This window comes from Dissoconium aciculare (assembly GCF_010015565.1).
Source record: "Dissoconium aciculare CBS 342.82 unplaced genomic scaffold K489scaffold_1, whole genome shotgun sequence".
Classification (NCBI taxonomy): Eukaryota; Fungi; Ascomycota; class Dothideomycetes; order Mycosphaerellales; family Dissoconiaceae; genus Dissoconium; species Dissoconium aciculare.
The window spans coordinates 193,890-210,089 of record NW_022984951.1 but is presented as its reverse complement, the minus strand read 5'-3'; the positions used below and the strand labels follow the sequence as shown (position 1 = coordinate 210,089).

At 56.0% G+C, this 16,200-nt stretch overlaps 6 protein-coding genes across 6 annotated transcripts; 4 read left to right on the top strand and 2 right to left on the bottom strand.

Moving 5' to 3' along the window:
* Positions 1 to 449: 449 nt before the first annotated feature.
* Positions 450 to 2,375, top strand: K489DRAFT_289461 (WD40 repeat-like protein; the record flags this gene model as incomplete). The annotated part of the gene is made up of 1 exon (XM_033600152.1): positions 450 to 2,375. A coding segment is annotated over one exon (1,926 nt), but the record flags the coding sequence as incomplete, so codon positions are not given.
* A 747-nt stretch (positions 2,376 to 3,122) lies between these two features.
* Positions 3,123 to 4,062, top strand: K489DRAFT_1717 (uncharacterized protein). Its single transcript, XM_033599381.1, has one exon. The coding sequence runs from the start codon at positions 3,455 to 3,457 to the stop codon at positions 3,944 to 3,946; it is 492 nt and encodes a 163-aa protein (XP_033463965.1). The 5' UTR covers positions 3,123 to 3,454; the 3' UTR covers positions 3,947 to 4,062.
* Positions 4,063 to 4,546: 484 nt separating this feature from the next.
* On the bottom strand, positions 4,547 to 5,706 carry K489DRAFT_329149 (putative uracil phosphoribosyltransferase urg2; the record flags this gene model as incomplete). Its single annotated transcript, XM_033602105.1, has 2 exons — positions 5,160 to 5,706; positions 4,547 to 5,068 (listed from the first exon to the last, which is right to left on the bottom strand). Exons 1-2 carry the CDS (start codon positions 5,358 to 5,360, stop codon positions 4,547 to 4,549), a joined length of 723 nt encoding a protein of 240 aa, XP_033463964.1. The 5' UTR covers positions 5,361 to 5,706.
* A 2,626-nt stretch (positions 5,707 to 8,332) lies between these two features.
* Positions 8,333 to 9,394, top strand: K489DRAFT_289261 (uncharacterized protein; the record flags this gene model as incomplete). Its single annotated transcript, XM_033600145.1, has 1 exon — positions 8,333 to 9,394. A coding segment is annotated over one exon (1,062 nt), but the record flags the coding sequence as incomplete, so codon positions are not given.
* Positions 9,395 to 9,584: 190 nt separating this feature from the next.
* K489DRAFT_1446 (alpha/beta-hydrolase) lies at positions 9,585 to 11,132 on the bottom strand. Its single transcript, XM_033599165.1, has 2 exons — positions 10,783 to 11,132; positions 9,585 to 10,621 (listed from the first exon to the last, which is right to left on the bottom strand). Exons 1-2 carry the CDS (start codon positions 10,941 to 10,943, stop codon positions 9,745 to 9,747), a joined length of 1,038 nt encoding a protein of 345 aa, XP_033463962.1. The 5' UTR covers positions 10,944 to 11,132; the 3' UTR covers positions 9,585 to 9,744.
* A 1,717-nt stretch (positions 11,133 to 12,849) lies between these two features.
* Positions 12,850 to 16,049, top strand: K489DRAFT_375008 (PalH-domain-containing protein). The gene has a single exon (XM_033603587.1). It carries the CDS (start codon positions 13,168 to 13,170, stop codon positions 15,646 to 15,648), a length of 2,481 nt encoding a protein of 826 aa, XP_033463961.1. The 5' UTR covers positions 12,850 to 13,167; the 3' UTR covers positions 15,649 to 16,049.
* Positions 16,050 to 16,200: the final 151 nt, after the last annotated feature.

Sequence of the window (16,200 nt, the reverse complement as noted above, 5' to 3'; positions counted from 1 at the left end):
CGGATCCCAACAACTTTGATGCCGCTCCAGTATCCGCCTTGTCACCGACCTACGACACGCACCACAAGACCCATTCGTTTTCTAAAATCATTACTGACCGTCCTGACACCCCAACGAGGGACAGTAATGCGCATATTCACACTAATAATGGTAGGACCTCTCGCATCGGGTAAACTGTCACATGAGAGGAGTGTATACTGATCTGGTGTTTTTGCTCTCTTATCAGGACGTCCCGGCTCTGCAACTGGATGGGTTACCCCCGGTCGTTTGATCAGGTCGTTATCCAACAGTGGGCAAACAATCAACGCGATCCCCAGACCAGATGCGACAGCACCAGAAGTTCCGACTGCGATAGATCCTTTGTCACAGGTAGGAATTGTTCTTTGTTCAACTTTGCAGGAATGCGCCGCCGCGACTCCATTCACTGACTTTGGTTGATTTGCCCGACACAGCACATTTTCCAACGCACAATCCCTCCCTCCAACGGCGCATCACCTTTATCACGGCCACGATCCTCCGATCCTACCGACATACATCCAAACGCAGATCCGACACATCGCTCAACCGCGCCGGCGGTTCAGACATCCATCGCAAGGACAGACACCATCGAGACGGTGGCACAGCGGGAGGTCAAAAAGGGGATCAAAGCGGTATCTTTTATCAGCAGATTGATGGGCGGAACAAGGAAAAAGGATGCGGACGAGGAGAGCATCGGGGAGGAATCCTCGACCGGCGAACTCCGACCGGAAGGCAATGATGCGGAGGTGTTTGCGCAGTCGACGGATAACATGAGCTTCAATGCCCGCCATCCTCAGCCGCCAGCATACATCAAAGTTCGGTCTCGCTTCAAGGCGCGGCGCGACTTTGATCGACTGTTTCTCGCGCAGGAGCTATGTCCCAGCACACTTCCTCCCAAACTCGAGAGGCGCGAAACCTTCAACAAACTCAAAAGGAAAGGATCGACCCAGGCGACGGACGGGAATACCGTTTGGGCGATGGAATTCAGCCGGGATGGGAAATATCTCGCCACTGCAGGAGCTGACATGGTCGTTCGAGTTTGGTCTGTTCTCACCAATCTGGATGATCGTCATCAGCTAGAGCGGCAAGAATCGCGGGAGAACGAGGTACAGGGCAATGGGACCCATGCCGAGCACTTGAGTGCCCCCGTATTTCACAGCAAACCTCTACGCGAATATCATGGACACACGGCGACCATCCTCGACCTCAGCTGGAGCAAGAACAATTTCCTTCTGTCTTCCTCCATGGATAAGACGGTTCGATTATGGCACGTCAGTAGGAACGATTCCATTCTCACCTTCAACCACAACGACCACGTCCCTTCAATCGTCTTCCATCCCAAGGATGACCGATATTTCCTGGCAGGCTCGCTAGATTCCAAATTACGGCTGTGGAGCATCGCGACGAAAAGTGTTGCATACATGGTGCAAGTGCCTGATATGATCACCGCTGTGGGCTTTACGCCGGATGGAAAGCATGCGATGGCCGGCTGCTTGAGTGGGCTGTGCACATTCTACGAGACGGAAGGCTTGAAATATCAATCGCAAATCCATGTGCGCTCAACACGAGGGCACAATGCCAAGGGCAGTAAGATTACCGGCATTCGCTCCCATTACGGTCCAAACGGAGCGACGAAGGTGTTGATCACGAGCAATGATTCCCGCGTACGACTCTACAATTTTCGCGACAAGAGCCTCGAGCTCAAATTCCGCGGCAGCGAGAACAATTTCAGTCAGATCCGTGCAACTGTCAGCGATGACGGGAAATATGTCGTCTGTGGTTCGGAAGATCGCATGGCATATCTTTGGTCGTTGGATCACCCTCAAAACGACAAACATGACAAGCGCGACAAGATTCCCGTGGAGATGTTTGAGGCTCATAATACTATCACCACCGTGGTGTGTATCGCTCCGACGAAGACCCGACAACATCTCAGCAAATCAGAGGATCCTGTTTACGATATGTGCAATCCCCCGCCTGTGATGCTGCTGAGTCGTGCGGAACGGCAGGGTTCACGGGGGTCAGGTATGCCAGACAGCCCGGATGGCGAAATCAAGATCGGCGAATCCAAGGACACAATTGCCCATGCAGCTCGTTCGGTACACAAATCAGGCCATATCATCATCACCGCCGACTTTCTGGGCAAGATCAAGGTGTTCCGGCAAGATTGCGGTTGGTCGAAACGACGACAAGATGATTGGGACAAATCATCCATCTTTACGAAGCGGAGTGGGAAGCTGAGCCGCGCAGAATCCTTCGCGACGCGCACAAGCCAACGGAGCTTGAACGACAAGCGCATGTCTGTCGCATCCACGCAAGCCCCATCAGAACGGATCATCTCCTGGCGGACTGGCGTTTCCACATATCCGGGTACGGCTGTGTCGTCGGCCAAACAGAATCGATATAGCACATCTTCTCGCCGATCCGTCGAACTGCGCTCCCGCGCAGATCCTTACAAGACCAGCGACAGTAGTCTTCGATCCTCTCCGATCCATCCCCCCGCGACCACCGAAACGCTTCTCGCGCAAGCGTTGGTGACCTCTCCATCGCCAATTGAACAAGATCCTATGGAAGCGGCTGTACTATCGTCCGCCGTCGCGAATCCGTCCCGGCCATTGCCCTCGCCACAACCGCAGCTCTCGGGCGAGAATCCTCTAGACATCGTCGGAGGACAGTCATACGCCTTTTGGGATCTCGACCGGATCCGACAGGACGCAGAAAACTGGCGGAAGCAGCATGAGGCGGGCACAATCTACCATGCGACACTTTTAGCGGGAGACGGGAACTTCGCTGACGAAGGACAGTCGAAATCTGCGAACGCCGCAGGAGGTGGTAGCAACACCAGCCCGACAGATCCCACATCGCCAGACCACCCGGAACATCTCGCCGTTCAGCCTCCACAGCCGGGAATGCTCGCGCGCATGGACACCTTCGTCACCGTATTGAGCGACGAACGCGGGACACCGATTGGAGAATATCCCGGCGACGGCGACGACAGCGACAACGATGCCTTTGACGACGCCCGCGACCATCAAGACTCCTACTACGAACTCGAACCGGACCATCTCCGCCACCACCATCCCTCCCTCCACCGTTCGCCGCACTCTCACCAATCCACTTTCACCATCAACAACAACAACAACAACAACCAACGTCCTCGCTCCCACCATTCCCACCGCTCCGTCTCCCAGATCAGCACCACTGCCACCACAGCGACGAACAGCAGCGCCAAACCTGCGGCCAAACCGGAGCCTTCTGCGGCAACCCCCATCGACGAACCCCTCATGCACTGCCTCCACTGCGGGAGCATCTCCTTCTCGGCACGGGCGGCCAAGGATGGAGGTCCGGTGAGGTGGATCTGTCTGGATTGCGGAATCCGTGCCGTCGCGGTCTAAGCGGTGGAATCTCCGGTTATGGAATTCTCTCGGAAACATTGATGACGGACGGGTTGGGAACAAATGAATGGAGCAGGTCAACAACGAGGGAACGGTGTTTCGTTTTGATGAGGAGGAGGGGGAGGGAAAAAGTTGGGCTTGCTCGATGGAGGACTTCCAACCATTATTATTATTATGCTTTCTTCATGATTTTACCTTTTGTCCCCCTTGTTTACTCTGACCATTTTGTCGGCTCTTCTCTGTCATCTTCCTTCGCTTCGGGGTTTTCGTCCCATCTTTCAATACTTTTTCCAAAGCGAGCAAGCAAGCAAGCATGGTGTTTTCCAGGAAAGGGGCCGAATCGGGGGAGAAAACTCAATCACGGGCCTCCGTTTCAATGTTTTCACCCCTCCTTGTACTTCCCCTTTCTTCCCCCTATTCTTTTCTCGCCCCACGGCGACCATGGACCTCTCTGGGCGGGCGGGCGAACGGGCGGGGTTCTTTCTGTAACAATTTTCCACGAGGATTCGATCGGATCCATTTGTCGACGATGATGATCATCATGATGGGGAAAACGACGAAGAAATTCAGTTTTCTTCCCTAGATCGTCGTCTTTGTATTACATTCGTTCGATTTTCCTTTTTTCCCTATTTTCTTTCTTTCCCCTATCTTCCATCTCATCAGTTTGGGGGGGTTTCACTTTTGGGCCGAGATTCGCGTGCTGGGTTCGTTCGTGATCGGCGTGTATTCGGGCATGGAGAAGGGCACTCGGCTTTTCATGGTGGCTTTACTGTCCTTTCTCATTTCGTTCTGCTTTTGGGATTGATGGTCTTTTTGTTCTCCTCGAGGAGGAGAAATGTCCGCAAGGCGCCTCGAACAATGGTCGGCATCTTTTTTGTGGTGGGTGGGATTTCAGCGTCAATCCTGTCGTCTCTTCCTTGACATTTTCAACCTCGCGCGTTCCCGAGAATGACATGAAATTCATTGGTTGGTATTGTTCATGATTCTCATCGTCACTGATACATCTCTTCGATCGTCGATCGGAAATCCGTTTCTCATTATCCTGTCCGCTCCTATCCTACCCACTCAGCTTCCACCCGGCCCTCTCCCTTGATTCTCAAAAACAAATTCCACCTTCTCCGGTCCCATCGCTCCTACTTCCCCACGGTCAAGAACAGCCGATCGCCCACGTCGCCCAGTCCCGGCTTGATCATGCCCTTGCCGTCCGTCTCGCGGTCCACGCCCCCCACCCAGATGGTGACGCCCTCGGGCCAGATCTCCGCGACTTTGCCCAGGCCCGTCTCGCTCGCCAGGACGGCGATGGCCAGGATCCGCTTCGCCCCGGCCTCGCGCAGGGTCTCGATGGCCGCGCCCAGGGTGCTCCCGGTCGCGATGATGGGGTCGAGAATGATGGCGAGATCCGCGGACGACGATGGTTGGGATCCGGAGGCGGAGGAGGGGGAGGATTTGTGGTAGGGGAGGTTGTTGTAGTATTCGACGGGTTGGAGCGTGGTCTTCTCCCGGTAGAGGCCGAGGTGGTGCACGGGCACGGCGACGGGGAGGAGGGATTGCACGGCGTCGATCATGCTGAGGCCGGAGCGGAGGATGGGGACGAGGCGGATGTTCTGAGGGGTGATGGTGGCTGTTTGGTAGGGGTAGCCGAGTGGGGAGTGGTCCTGTGAGGTGGAAAGGGGGGGATTTGAGTCAGAATTGAGAAAACTCCTCCAATTCACATCGTGTCCAAGAGAAAGGAATCGAACCGCTTACCGTCTCTCCCGCCTGCACGGTCAAGGCCTTCGCCAATGCCTCACATCCCACCATGGTGGCGATCTCATGGACCAGGGCCTTGGTCTCGCGAGCGTTGGTCGAGGCGGATCGGAGCTGGCTGAGTTTGGCTTGGACGCAGGGATGTTGGGAGATGTGCACCGAGGGAGGGAAGGTCGTGGTGGAGCTGGTTGAGCTCGCCATGATGACCTGTGGACGGAGGAGGTGGGTCGTCGTTGTAGGAGAAGCTGCAACCCGGAGGATGCGAAACTCGTGTCCTTTCTTTGTCGAGGGGGGAGGAGGAGGAGGAGAGGTTGCACTTATGTGTGCACTTGTGTGTGTGTGTGTGTTGGCGGTCTGCCACTCGTGTGTAGATGCTCGTGTTGTTGAACTTCGGAGTTATGTGGGCCTAAAGTCCGGGTGGTGCTTTGATAGTCGAAGTCAGATCGTGAAGTGAACCTCCAACGAATGAGATGAACAATGTACTATGAATCTCGTCAAGGAGATCAGAATATAAGAGCGAGAGTCACCGATGTTCTGCCAGCAAGTGTCACGCTGTAAGGAGAAAGGAGAGCTGTCGGGCGTCAGGCATACAGTACGATAACAAGAGCTTCTACCTAGTACTGGACTTGCTGTATGGGCAGATAGCAACCGGATTGCGCGTGACGTGGTACAGCCAGCCAGCCCTCCAGATTTGGCGGCGGGACCTGCGGGCAAACCTCCGCCTGTTGTCCCTCCTGGTTTCGGATCAATTGATGGATCCCGCTCCAATGTATGTAACCCGTAGCGGGTTTCATCACCCCACACGAACGGAGCCCAACCAGGTCCCATCCCAGACCAGACGATGCTCCAGGATATTTACATCTCACCTCACCACCAATGGCATACTGGCTGCACATGATGATGCACATCTACAGTACCTACCTAGGTAATCATCAATCATTACCATGCGGTACGACCATCGTGCAATATACATATATGCAGCGAGGTAAGATGAACGATCCGGCTGCGGCAACCGTGTTATCGTCCGTTTGATGCCCGTTCTTCTTCCCCGCCATCCTTGTTCCTTGGTGCTTTTTTCCAATACACCTGGGCAATATTCCCAAACCCGGTCGGTGGAGGGGAATCGTCATTCCGCGAACACGCAACTTCCAAGGCGGACGTCGAACGGGAGCGTTCCCATCCACGATGGACACGGGGAATTCCATGGCCGTGGAGCTGTTACATACATCGTCATGTACGGTCGATGTACAGTCTGCATCCACGCAGTATGCCATGACACATACTGTACATCAACTGTACATCAAGCAGTCCCGTTCCATAAACCCGGTCGGAGAGGGAATCGAGGAGAGCGCCTCAGAGAAGTCGCGAACCATATTCCGTCTTCAATGCAGATCGCACGTGTAACACTAATATAATGCTCATCACAATTCATGCATCCCATCCACGAGCTCTGCATATACATATACACATACCTCCTGTACGGTAGGAGATCTACGTGGGAATGCAGATCCGATGGCTCTATTCAACGGCCATCTATTCTTCTTCTTCCATGCGAGACAGACACGCTCGGCTTGCATATATCCACGCGTTGCAATCGCGTCCTCCGACAGTTATTACCTACCTGCCTAGGTACTTACCTACCTAGTATTAATAAGGATACGAGGACTGCTGCCATTTCTGCAGGACGGTCTAGGATGTTTTAATGTCTTCTGCATATGCATCGTTCATTCAACTCATATACTGCATTCCGACTCGTCGATGGTACAGATCCACTGTACGATATCTCAATGAGAAACGAGTGACGATGTATCCTATACACACAGTATACAGTACGCCGGATATACTGTAGACCACCTGCAACGTCCGAGGTTGCGGACAGCCCTGGAGAAGAAGAGATTAACGTCCAGAGCATCTCCCTCGTGATTGGCGGGAAGAAATTAGTGGTGGGCCCCAAAAACCGTTGCAACTTGCGCCAGCCCCGGTAAATCCTCCATCCTCTCATCCATTCTTGATCCCCTACGCCTGGATGATACACCAGGATCCAGAAATGGATGGGCGTTTCCAGGGACAGACGGTAAACAGAGCTGCTCGCCTGGATGCTCCGAGTCTTACTCACTCTACTTCCCTCACCACTTTTGCCCTTTCAGCACGCACACGATTCACCTTCCACCTCATCGACGTCGAGTATGGATCGTGGCTAGGCTTCGAGCCCCGTTTGTTCGTTCTCCATCTTCCTCATCGCGCGATCTCTACCCTTGTCTCACCCAGCAATCGTCTTTCCTTTCAGCTTCATGTCATTCATTGGATTATAATAACAGCACAAACCGTATCTTCGTGGCCGACATTCTCCTCCCTCTACATGTCGACGGCTCCGCGATCATCACTTCACCCATAAACGGGCAACTTAACGGTCCACGAAGAGAGTCCTCGTATCCCCAAATCCGGACATCTTCACCTCCTGCAGACCTGCATATACCGTACCAGCCATGGCCGACCGGGAACGGTCAACCCAATCTCCCGAAGAACAGTCGTACCATGATGCCTCCGAGGAACCTATCCAAACGCGACCGCGTGCGCCCTCCGCCAGTACCGTCGGCAGTCGCCGCCAGAGCGCATTCGACCATCAACGTATAAGCCGCGCTGCGCCGCGACCGCCTTCCACCAGCAGTCAGATGGCTTCCCTCGAACAGCAAGCCGCCATGAACAACCGATCACGGCCAGTCTCTTCGGCCAGTCGCGCCTCCAAGGTCAGATCGAAACGATACAGCAGTCAACAGCAATACCAAGTCGCCGACGAGTTTCGCCAGCTGGAGGAAGCTCCCGCTCTCCCATCACCCCTCCCGTCCCATAGCGAGCACGAACCTTCCTATCGCGAACAGGCGCACATGAGCTATCCCGCGCGCAATTTCAGCAAAAGAGACCCCGAACATGGTCGGTCACACAGTCAAACGACGACGATAGCTTCGCGCGCGCCGATCCTCAAGGAGACGACCGCGCTCCCGCCAGTGCCGTCCTCGGGTGGGTATTCGGGGGTCATAGACGGACTCGATTCGAAAGGCGAGAACCTCGCGCGGACGAAGAGCGCGGGTTCTCCAGCAGGCGCATTCCGACCGCAGTCCGAGGAAGAATGGAAAGCGAAACAGCTGCCGCCGGTACCGCCACTCCTCAACACTCTCTACACCGTCTCATATCTCATCTTCTTCTCCATTTGGGGAACATTACTACGGCTCGGGATCCAATGGAGCACCTTCTACCCTGGCACCCCCATCGTGACGCCAGCCGTGTGGGCGAATTTCGGCGGAAGTCTCATCATGGGCTTCCTCCTCGAGGACCACAACCTCTTCCGCGACGTCTCCCGCACGATCCTCTCCTCCGAGAAACCGCAGAACTGGGAAGACCTCAACGACAAGGACGAGCTCGCCAAGCAGAAGAAGCGCTCCCCGCTCTACATCGGCCTGGCCGTCGGCTTCTGCGGCTGCCTCACCTCCTTCTCCGCCTTCGCCCGCGACATCTTCCTCGCCCTGTCCAACGACCTCCCCACGCCCAACAGCCACCCCTTCGACACCGCGCCCCTGCCGACGTACTCCGCCGACCGCAACGGCGGCTACTCCGTCGAAGCCGTGCTCGCCGTCGTCTCCACCACCCTCGCCCTCTCCCTCGGCGGGCTCATCGTCGGCGCCCACCTCGCGCAGTCCCTCGAGCGCCACCTCCCCGTCCTCCCACCGCTCCTCCTCCGGAAAGCCCTCGACCCCCTCATGGTCTTCCTCGGCTGGGGCTGCTGGCTCGGCGCCGTCCTCCTCGCCATCTTCCCCCCGAGCGAGGCCTGGCGCGGCGAGGTCCTCTTCGCGCTCGTCTTCGCGCCCGCGGGCTGCCTGCTGCGGTACTACTCCAGCAGCACGCTGAACTCCCTCGTCGTCACGTTCCCGCTGGGCACGTTCGCGGTCAACATGTTCGGCTCCGCGGTCGAGGGGATGGCGTACGACGTCCAGCACGTCGGGGTCGGCATCATGGGCCTGCCCGGCGGCGGACGCATCGGCTGCCAGATCCTGCAGGGGGTCATGGATGGCTTCTGCGGCAGCCTGACCACGGTCAGCACCTTCGTGGCGGAGATCAGGGCCCTGCGCAGGAGGCACGCGTACACCTATGCGCTCGTGAGCGTGCTGGGATCGTTGGGCTTGATGCTCGTCATCATGGGCAGCGTGAGGTGGACGGTGGGCTGGGGCGAGGCGGTCTGTCCGACGGGATACACGTCCAAGGTGTCATGACCTCGGAGCCATCTTTCGGGATTTCGATCGTCCCTTGTTTTCTTTTTCCCCCGCCATCTCGGACGAGACACTTGTGTTTTCATCGACCTTTGTTATTTCTTTTCTTGGACTCGTCGTCCTCTTCCCAAAGAGAGGAGAGGGAGGGTCTCGAACTCCCCTTTCAGATCTCCTTTTTTTACATAGCGCGATGATACCCACACCCTCTTCTAGACCGGACAACAAACATCCCCTCGAAATACCAATAGATCCTTTTTCCATAGATACGTCCACTGCCGTCCGCCTCCGGTCCAAAGGGGCTCTTCGTGTTTTTCCTTCCCCCGCTACTTCCCCTCCCCCTTCCCCCCCGCCGTCCGCTCGATCCACTCCAGGATCCTCTCCGCCACGAGATCCGACGCCTCCTCGGGGAGATAATGCCCGTGGCCGTCCCCGACGCCGACGAACCTCGCCTCCACGCCCGCGTCGATCCATCCCTCCCACGCCCCGGGCACATCGTGCATCCTGCCCAGGTTCCTCGCGGAGTAGATCACCATCGTCGGCACGCGGATGACGTTCCTCCCTCCCCCTCCCCCTCCTCCTCCTCCTGGCTGCTCCATGTCCCGCATCTGCAGATCGACGTCCTCCCCCGCCGCCGCCGCGTAATCCGCGCAGGCCCCCCGCACGCACTCGGGGTCGTCGAACTGCCGGCAGTAGACCTCGACCGCGCCGTCCGCCTCGAAGCCCGCGCGCCCCGCGGGGTTCTCGCCCAGCGCGTTCCGCAGGTTCATCCGCGTGAAGTTTGCCCCGCCCATGGCGAGGATCATGTCCGCGGCGTGCGGCAGCGCGAGGAACGGCCAGTGGAAATAGGCCCGGCTGGCGGCCGGGTGCGAGAAGGACTGCCACTGGCGCAGGGTGGGGACGATGTCGATGATGATCGCGGACAGGATCTCGTTGTGGTTGGTGTTGTCTTGATCCTTTGGTGAGGAGGAGGAGGGATTGGAATGGTCGACCAGGAGCCGGTGGCCGATCCGCGCGCCGCGGTCGTGGCCGCACCAGATTATCGGCCGGCTGGACCCGAAGGTCGTCCGTAGCGCGGAGAGGATGAGCGCGCCGACGGTGCGTTTGTCGTAGGCGGCCGGCGGGCTGGAGAAGCCGTAGCCCGGGATCTCGGGGACGAACAGGGAGATTCTGGGACGGAGGGAGGGCAGGACGTGGCGCCACCTGAGGATATCCAATGCGATGGTCAGAAGACTTTTCTTCTTTCGCCGTTGGCTTTTGATATGGCGTTGGCCGTCCAACAGATTGGGGCATATCTTTTGGGGGGTTGGAATGGACATCATCTCTTGCAGAGAAGCATGGAACGCTAGGGGGAATGAACATACATATACGAACTCTGCGGCCAGCCGTGGACCGCGCAGAGGATGGGTCCGTTGTCGCCGAGATCATGGGAGAAGCTCTTCACAGTCCCGCCTGTGGAGCCTACTGGAGTGGTATTCTCCTGAAGCCAGGGATGCAATGTCTTGAGGTTGGGTTCTGTGGACATCGTGGCGTGGGTATGCTTTGAGTGATCCACTTGGTCCTGGGAAGAATTCTTCTGCACAGCGGGAATGTATGACTCGCGATTCTTGTTCTTGTTCTTGTTCTTGTTCTTGCTTTGGCTTCAGCTCGGGAATGCCGTATTCGAATTGTGACGATGGATCTGTGTTGTGATCGATACTAGCTTGTAGAGTGATTCGGATGATCAACTCAATCTTGTATCTTCGTCGTCGATGTGGTTTCCGATGCCAGAACTTCGAGAGGTCAATGCCCTTGCCTAGGTCATCACCAATCCCTTGCTATGCATGTCGTCAAATCGACGCCCGATGTACGCGATACCCCGCTGATGTCAGCGATTCGGACGAACCGTGGACGGATCCCACGCCTCAGGCACGTGCGGGATGAACGATGCAGGTGAGTTGCATACACATGAACCCTGAGCTGACCGATGACTGGCTGGTCCTGAATATCAATCTTCCATTGGCTGCGGCTGTCCCGTCACTAGAGAATTTACATCGTGCAGACTTTCCATCGAGGTCTGCTATATTGGACGAGTCTTCTCCAGTCCAATTCCACACTGTGGTCGAGCCATCCTTTACGATCCGACAATGCCTTGAAGAACGATGGTAGCGCGTTGAATCTTGTTCCAGGATGATAACCCTAACATCGCTCAAGAAACCGACCAGAAATGTATCGAGTTTGGCTGCAGCCAAGACAAGCACCGGGATATATCTTTCCCGTAAGGTGAAGTTCACTTGCGAACTAGATACCATGAGGAGAACGATGACGACCACATAGCTGGAGTCTCGTGTCAGGTACGAAGAGATTCAGTGGGGCTTTCTATACAAGTGGTGCTGTACTTTAAGGTCTGAATTCCCCATAGGAGACCGCCCTGGGTGGACCTTGTTGAAGCTGTTCGCCATTCGGGCCTTGAGCTCTCTTCCGGACAATTATCGGCCGGGCATCGGTGACGACTGGACGGTAAAGGATCACCTGCCTGTATACCGACCGAGTCATGGTGTAGTGGATGAACGGAACATGAGAATGATCACGTGGTCACTGGAGGTGAAGTCTTCCACGCTTAAACGGCGATGCCCACTCCAATTCGACCGGCAAAAACGCTGCATGGCGATTTTGTCCTGCTATTGTACTTGCGCAAAAGCTTTTGATCTGAAGGGATAGTCAGGCAGGATAGTTCATCCAAAAAGTCCGTCCTGAATATCGCAAAGGACGGATTCCGTTCATCTCAAGATAAGAGCAATTGTACTGTCCATGGAACGCACCTAAGAAAACCAAGTGCATGAGATGAATCCTGATGAGAGGGAAATGCGCTGTGTGTCCGCCCGTTGTAGTGGCCCACCAGCCTCTCGCTCTCCCATTCATCCCCACTCTCTGCGCCGTGCCTAGAGATAAGCGATGGATCGGTACAAGCAACTTCCAAGACTCCCTTCGCTCCTTGATTCTCCCGTCTCTCGCCTGAGAATTGCCAGGGAACCAGGCCCTCCCAAGACCGTTGGACTCAAACCTTGACCATCCTCTGTGAGCGGTCAATTCGTCATGCGTCTCCCGACAGAGTTTCGAGTCGGTCGTTTTCGGATATCTGCGCGCCCGGCAAGATAATCGTCCCTGCGTACGGCATCGATATGAAATGGCGGTATCATGATCGCATGCTCAACGTTACGGATGGACCGAAGTGGACTTGCTTGGTGAAATGTGCCATAAAACGGATAGTCGCATGTAGGCTGTAGCCTTATGGGATTGATGGGACCAATCGCCGCCCATCACCTCCGAACGCAGTGTGCATCCCGAATCCACGTGATTGACCCTGACCGGACTCGAAGTTGGGGCAAGTGGAGTGGAGTGGATTTGGGTGGAGGACACCTTCAATACCACCCCAACACCCAACACCCACCGCCTGTTACCCTACCCTACCCTACCCAGCAGCACTTCCACACCCGTCTCCATGTCGAACAGTTGGGATGATTGAACCGTCGCCGCTGAACAAACGCTTCCATCCGTCTCACACTCTCAGCACCACGTCGCTCTCCCTCAATCTGGTCCTCGTCTGATACATTCCAACAACCACCACCACAACAACGCCATCGTCGCCCACATGTCTACTTTGAACCCGCATCAGATGCCTTCGTGATTTTGTCATCGCTCCCACGAGCGCCCGCGTGCGCACTGAGAGGCCCCCGAGGCCGTACTGCAACTATCTTGGATCGCAGAACATGGACATAATATCTACCACTCTTGCTGTCGCAGCACAGCCGACAGCGATATGGGCCACGACTCTACAAAGCATCCCGACTCCGACGTCTGTCGCGACCGGAATCGTCCCACGTCAGCTTTGGAACCTGCGCACCGATACCACCACCACCGCGCCACCACATTGTACACCTTTCATTCTCCCTGCCAACGGCATCATACAATTCGGCGATTCGGCAATCACATTAACGACCACTGTCACCTTTGAGCCGCAATGTTCGGGAAACTCGCCGGGCCGGATGATCAACAGCGACCTTCGCGATGACTTCTACGCCTCGACCATTCCCATGACCTTTGTCATAGCCGCGGCGACGGTGATTGCATGGATATTGGTCATCATGCTGGTCGTGACGCCGCGAACGGCTTTATACGGAGGAATGGCTGTGGCTCCGGCGGCGTTGGGCAGTGGGCATGGTATGATCGGTGGCGCGAATGGTCCTTCCAGTTTCGCCGGCTCAGGGACGCGACCATGGCTACAGAAGGTCGCTGCGCTCGCCGTGGCCATCTCCTTGACCATCGCGGTTTCGGATACCTTTGCCGTGGCATACAAGCAATACGTCATCGGATATATGGACGCTTCGGAGATCCGCTCAACTGTGCTGGGATCCACGGAGATCAAAATCACTCGCCTCATCTCGGATGTCTTTCTGTGGCTGGCTCAAGTCCAGACGCTGATCCGCCTGTTTCCACGACACAAGGAGAAAGTCCTCATCAAATGGATCGGGTTTGCGCTCATCTTATTCGACTCACTTTTCTCCTGCTTGAATGCGTTTCACATTGGCTCCACAGCCAAGGGCCGTCATTTCGTCGACGCCGTGCCAGCACTATCATATCTTTTTCAACTTTCCGTTGGTTTACTCTACGCCGCTTGGGTCATCTATTTCGCGCTCACCAAGTATCGATATGCATTCTATCACCCACAAATGCGCAGCATTTGCCTGATTGCGCTATTGTCCCTCGTGGCCATCCTCACTCCGGTTGTTTTCTTCGTGACGGACATTTCGAATTCGAAAGTCGCGGGATGGGGAGATTACGTGAGATGGGTGGGAGCTGCTGCCGCGAGTGTCATCGTCTGGGAATGGGTAGATCGGATCGAGGCGTTGGAACGGCACGAGAAGAAGGATGGGATTCTCGGCCGGGAAGTGTTCGATGGCGATGAGATGCTCGATTTGGAGGACCCCAATGACCACGGCGGCTGGGGACGTGATCGTCGTCGTCGTCGAAGGCGTCCCGGCAACGACAGCGACGACGGCGGCCATGCCTCCAAGGGACTGGAACACGGGCTGAGTGGCGTCGCTCAGCATTTCCGATCGAAACCTCCTGTCCAGGCGCCTCAGCATTTCCCGTTGGGTAGGGCATATTCCAGCTCGGAACCTACGACATCTGCTCAGACTCCAGCGGCGGTCCCCAACGCCGCCATCACTCGCGGGGACGCTGTTCGATTCTCGATGACGAGGAGAGGCGTGACGCCACCCGTGCAAGCGCCGACTCCCGTCAGTAGAGCAGACACGACCAGCGCAGCGAGTACCGTCTATGTCGTGCAATATGACACCGTTCCGGATGTTCCTCAACCAGTCCGACGACGGGTCGATCACAGTCGCAACTCGCGCGCCAACGCCACACGAAACTCTCGTGAAATGGCATTACAAGAAAAGGAACTCGCTGACGTTGCAGAAGAAGACGACGAGCTTCGACGGACTCAAAGCCTCGAACAGGGCGTATGGCACGCCGTCTCGAACCCTTTCAAACGAAAACGTACCTCCCCACCAAAGGAGGTACAAGAAGCCAAAGCGGTCGCGGCGCAGACAGCTCGACCTGCCACACCGCCTCGTGAGAGTCCAATGCGAACCCTCCGCAGCAGGCTGCCCTTCTTCAACTCCTTGGCCGATTCTCCTTCTGACGCTCAACCCAAAAACCGTAGTGGCCCAAACCATCGCGGTCATCGCAAGGAAGAAGCTGAGCTTCCCATCATTGTCGTGCCCGCTCCGACTCGCCACCTCGGCCGCCAGATCGAAGCTGCCATACTAAGCGAGAAGGAAGCCGCCGATGACTCTGGAGCAATCTCCCGTCATCCCTCCGATGACAACGTCGTCCGACCCATATCTGCCCTTTCCGCAGCACTACCAGCAGTAGCACCGACCACGACGACAACAACAACAACAACAGCAACACCAGGAGAACCTGTCACATCATCAGCCGCAGGAGTCTCCCGCCCCACGACCCGCTTCTCCGCTACATCGGCCGTCTCCTTCGCCGATGTGCGCCCCTCCTCCAATCTCACCGGTCCACCCCGCGCAGAGGATATCAGTCCTGCGGTGGGCGGGAGCGGTCGTGTGATCCATGTCCCGGCGCCGCCGAGAAGGTCGCCGACTGGGTTGTCTACTTCCACTGGCGGGACTAGGGGCGCTGGGAACAGGACGTCCTCACCTACGGATGGTTCTTGATCTTGAAGGCTCTAAATTTTGCAGGGACCCTTTCTCTCTTTTATTTTCTTGGCTTGGTGATTCCATTTAGCGTTGGCGTTTTGGAGGGGAGCTTTCCTCTTGGAAACTCGCATTTTTTTATATGACGCAAAAGTCGGTTGGTGGGCATAGACGGAGCATTGGGCATCGCGGCATCTTTTGGGGCATGTGTGGACAGGTCCTGGGCATTGCATGCATTTGGGCGGACATTCGGATGTCTCCTTGGTTTTCTTTTTTTTGGTAGATACCCTCATTTCTCGTCGTCTCATCTCGTACATATCACGCGGAGACTTTGCTTCTTCCTTCCTGTTTCATCTCTTCGGAGTTCTATACACATAGATACAATTCAGAATCCTCCTTCCGCAGGGAAATCACATTCAACACTTCGAAGATTCAACCATTTTCTTCCTCCCATTCAGAAGCATATTCATCTGACTCTCCTTGCAGAGGAAGAATGTTTACGCCGTTTCATGGTGGTGACGATAGAGTTTTCAGTTCCCATTGAAGTTGGCAGAAAGTGGTTGCAAGCGCGCA

Coding starts and splice junctions, on each gene's coding strand:
- K489DRAFT_1717 (XM_033599381.1), top strand. CDS start 3,455: ATGACGGACGGGTTGGGAACAAATGAATGGAGCAGGTCAACAACGAGG.
- K489DRAFT_1446 (XM_033599165.1), bottom strand. CDS start 10,943: ATGTCCACAGAACCCAACCTCAAGACATTGCATCCCTGGCTTCAGGAG. Junction 10,622..10,782: donor TGGCCGCAGAGTTCGTATAT/GTATGTTCATTC, acceptor GGATATCCTCAG/GTGGCGCCACGTCCTGCCCT.
- K489DRAFT_375008 (XM_033603587.1), top strand. CDS start 13,168: ATGGACATAATATCTACCACTCTTGCTGTCGCAGCACAGCCGACAGCG.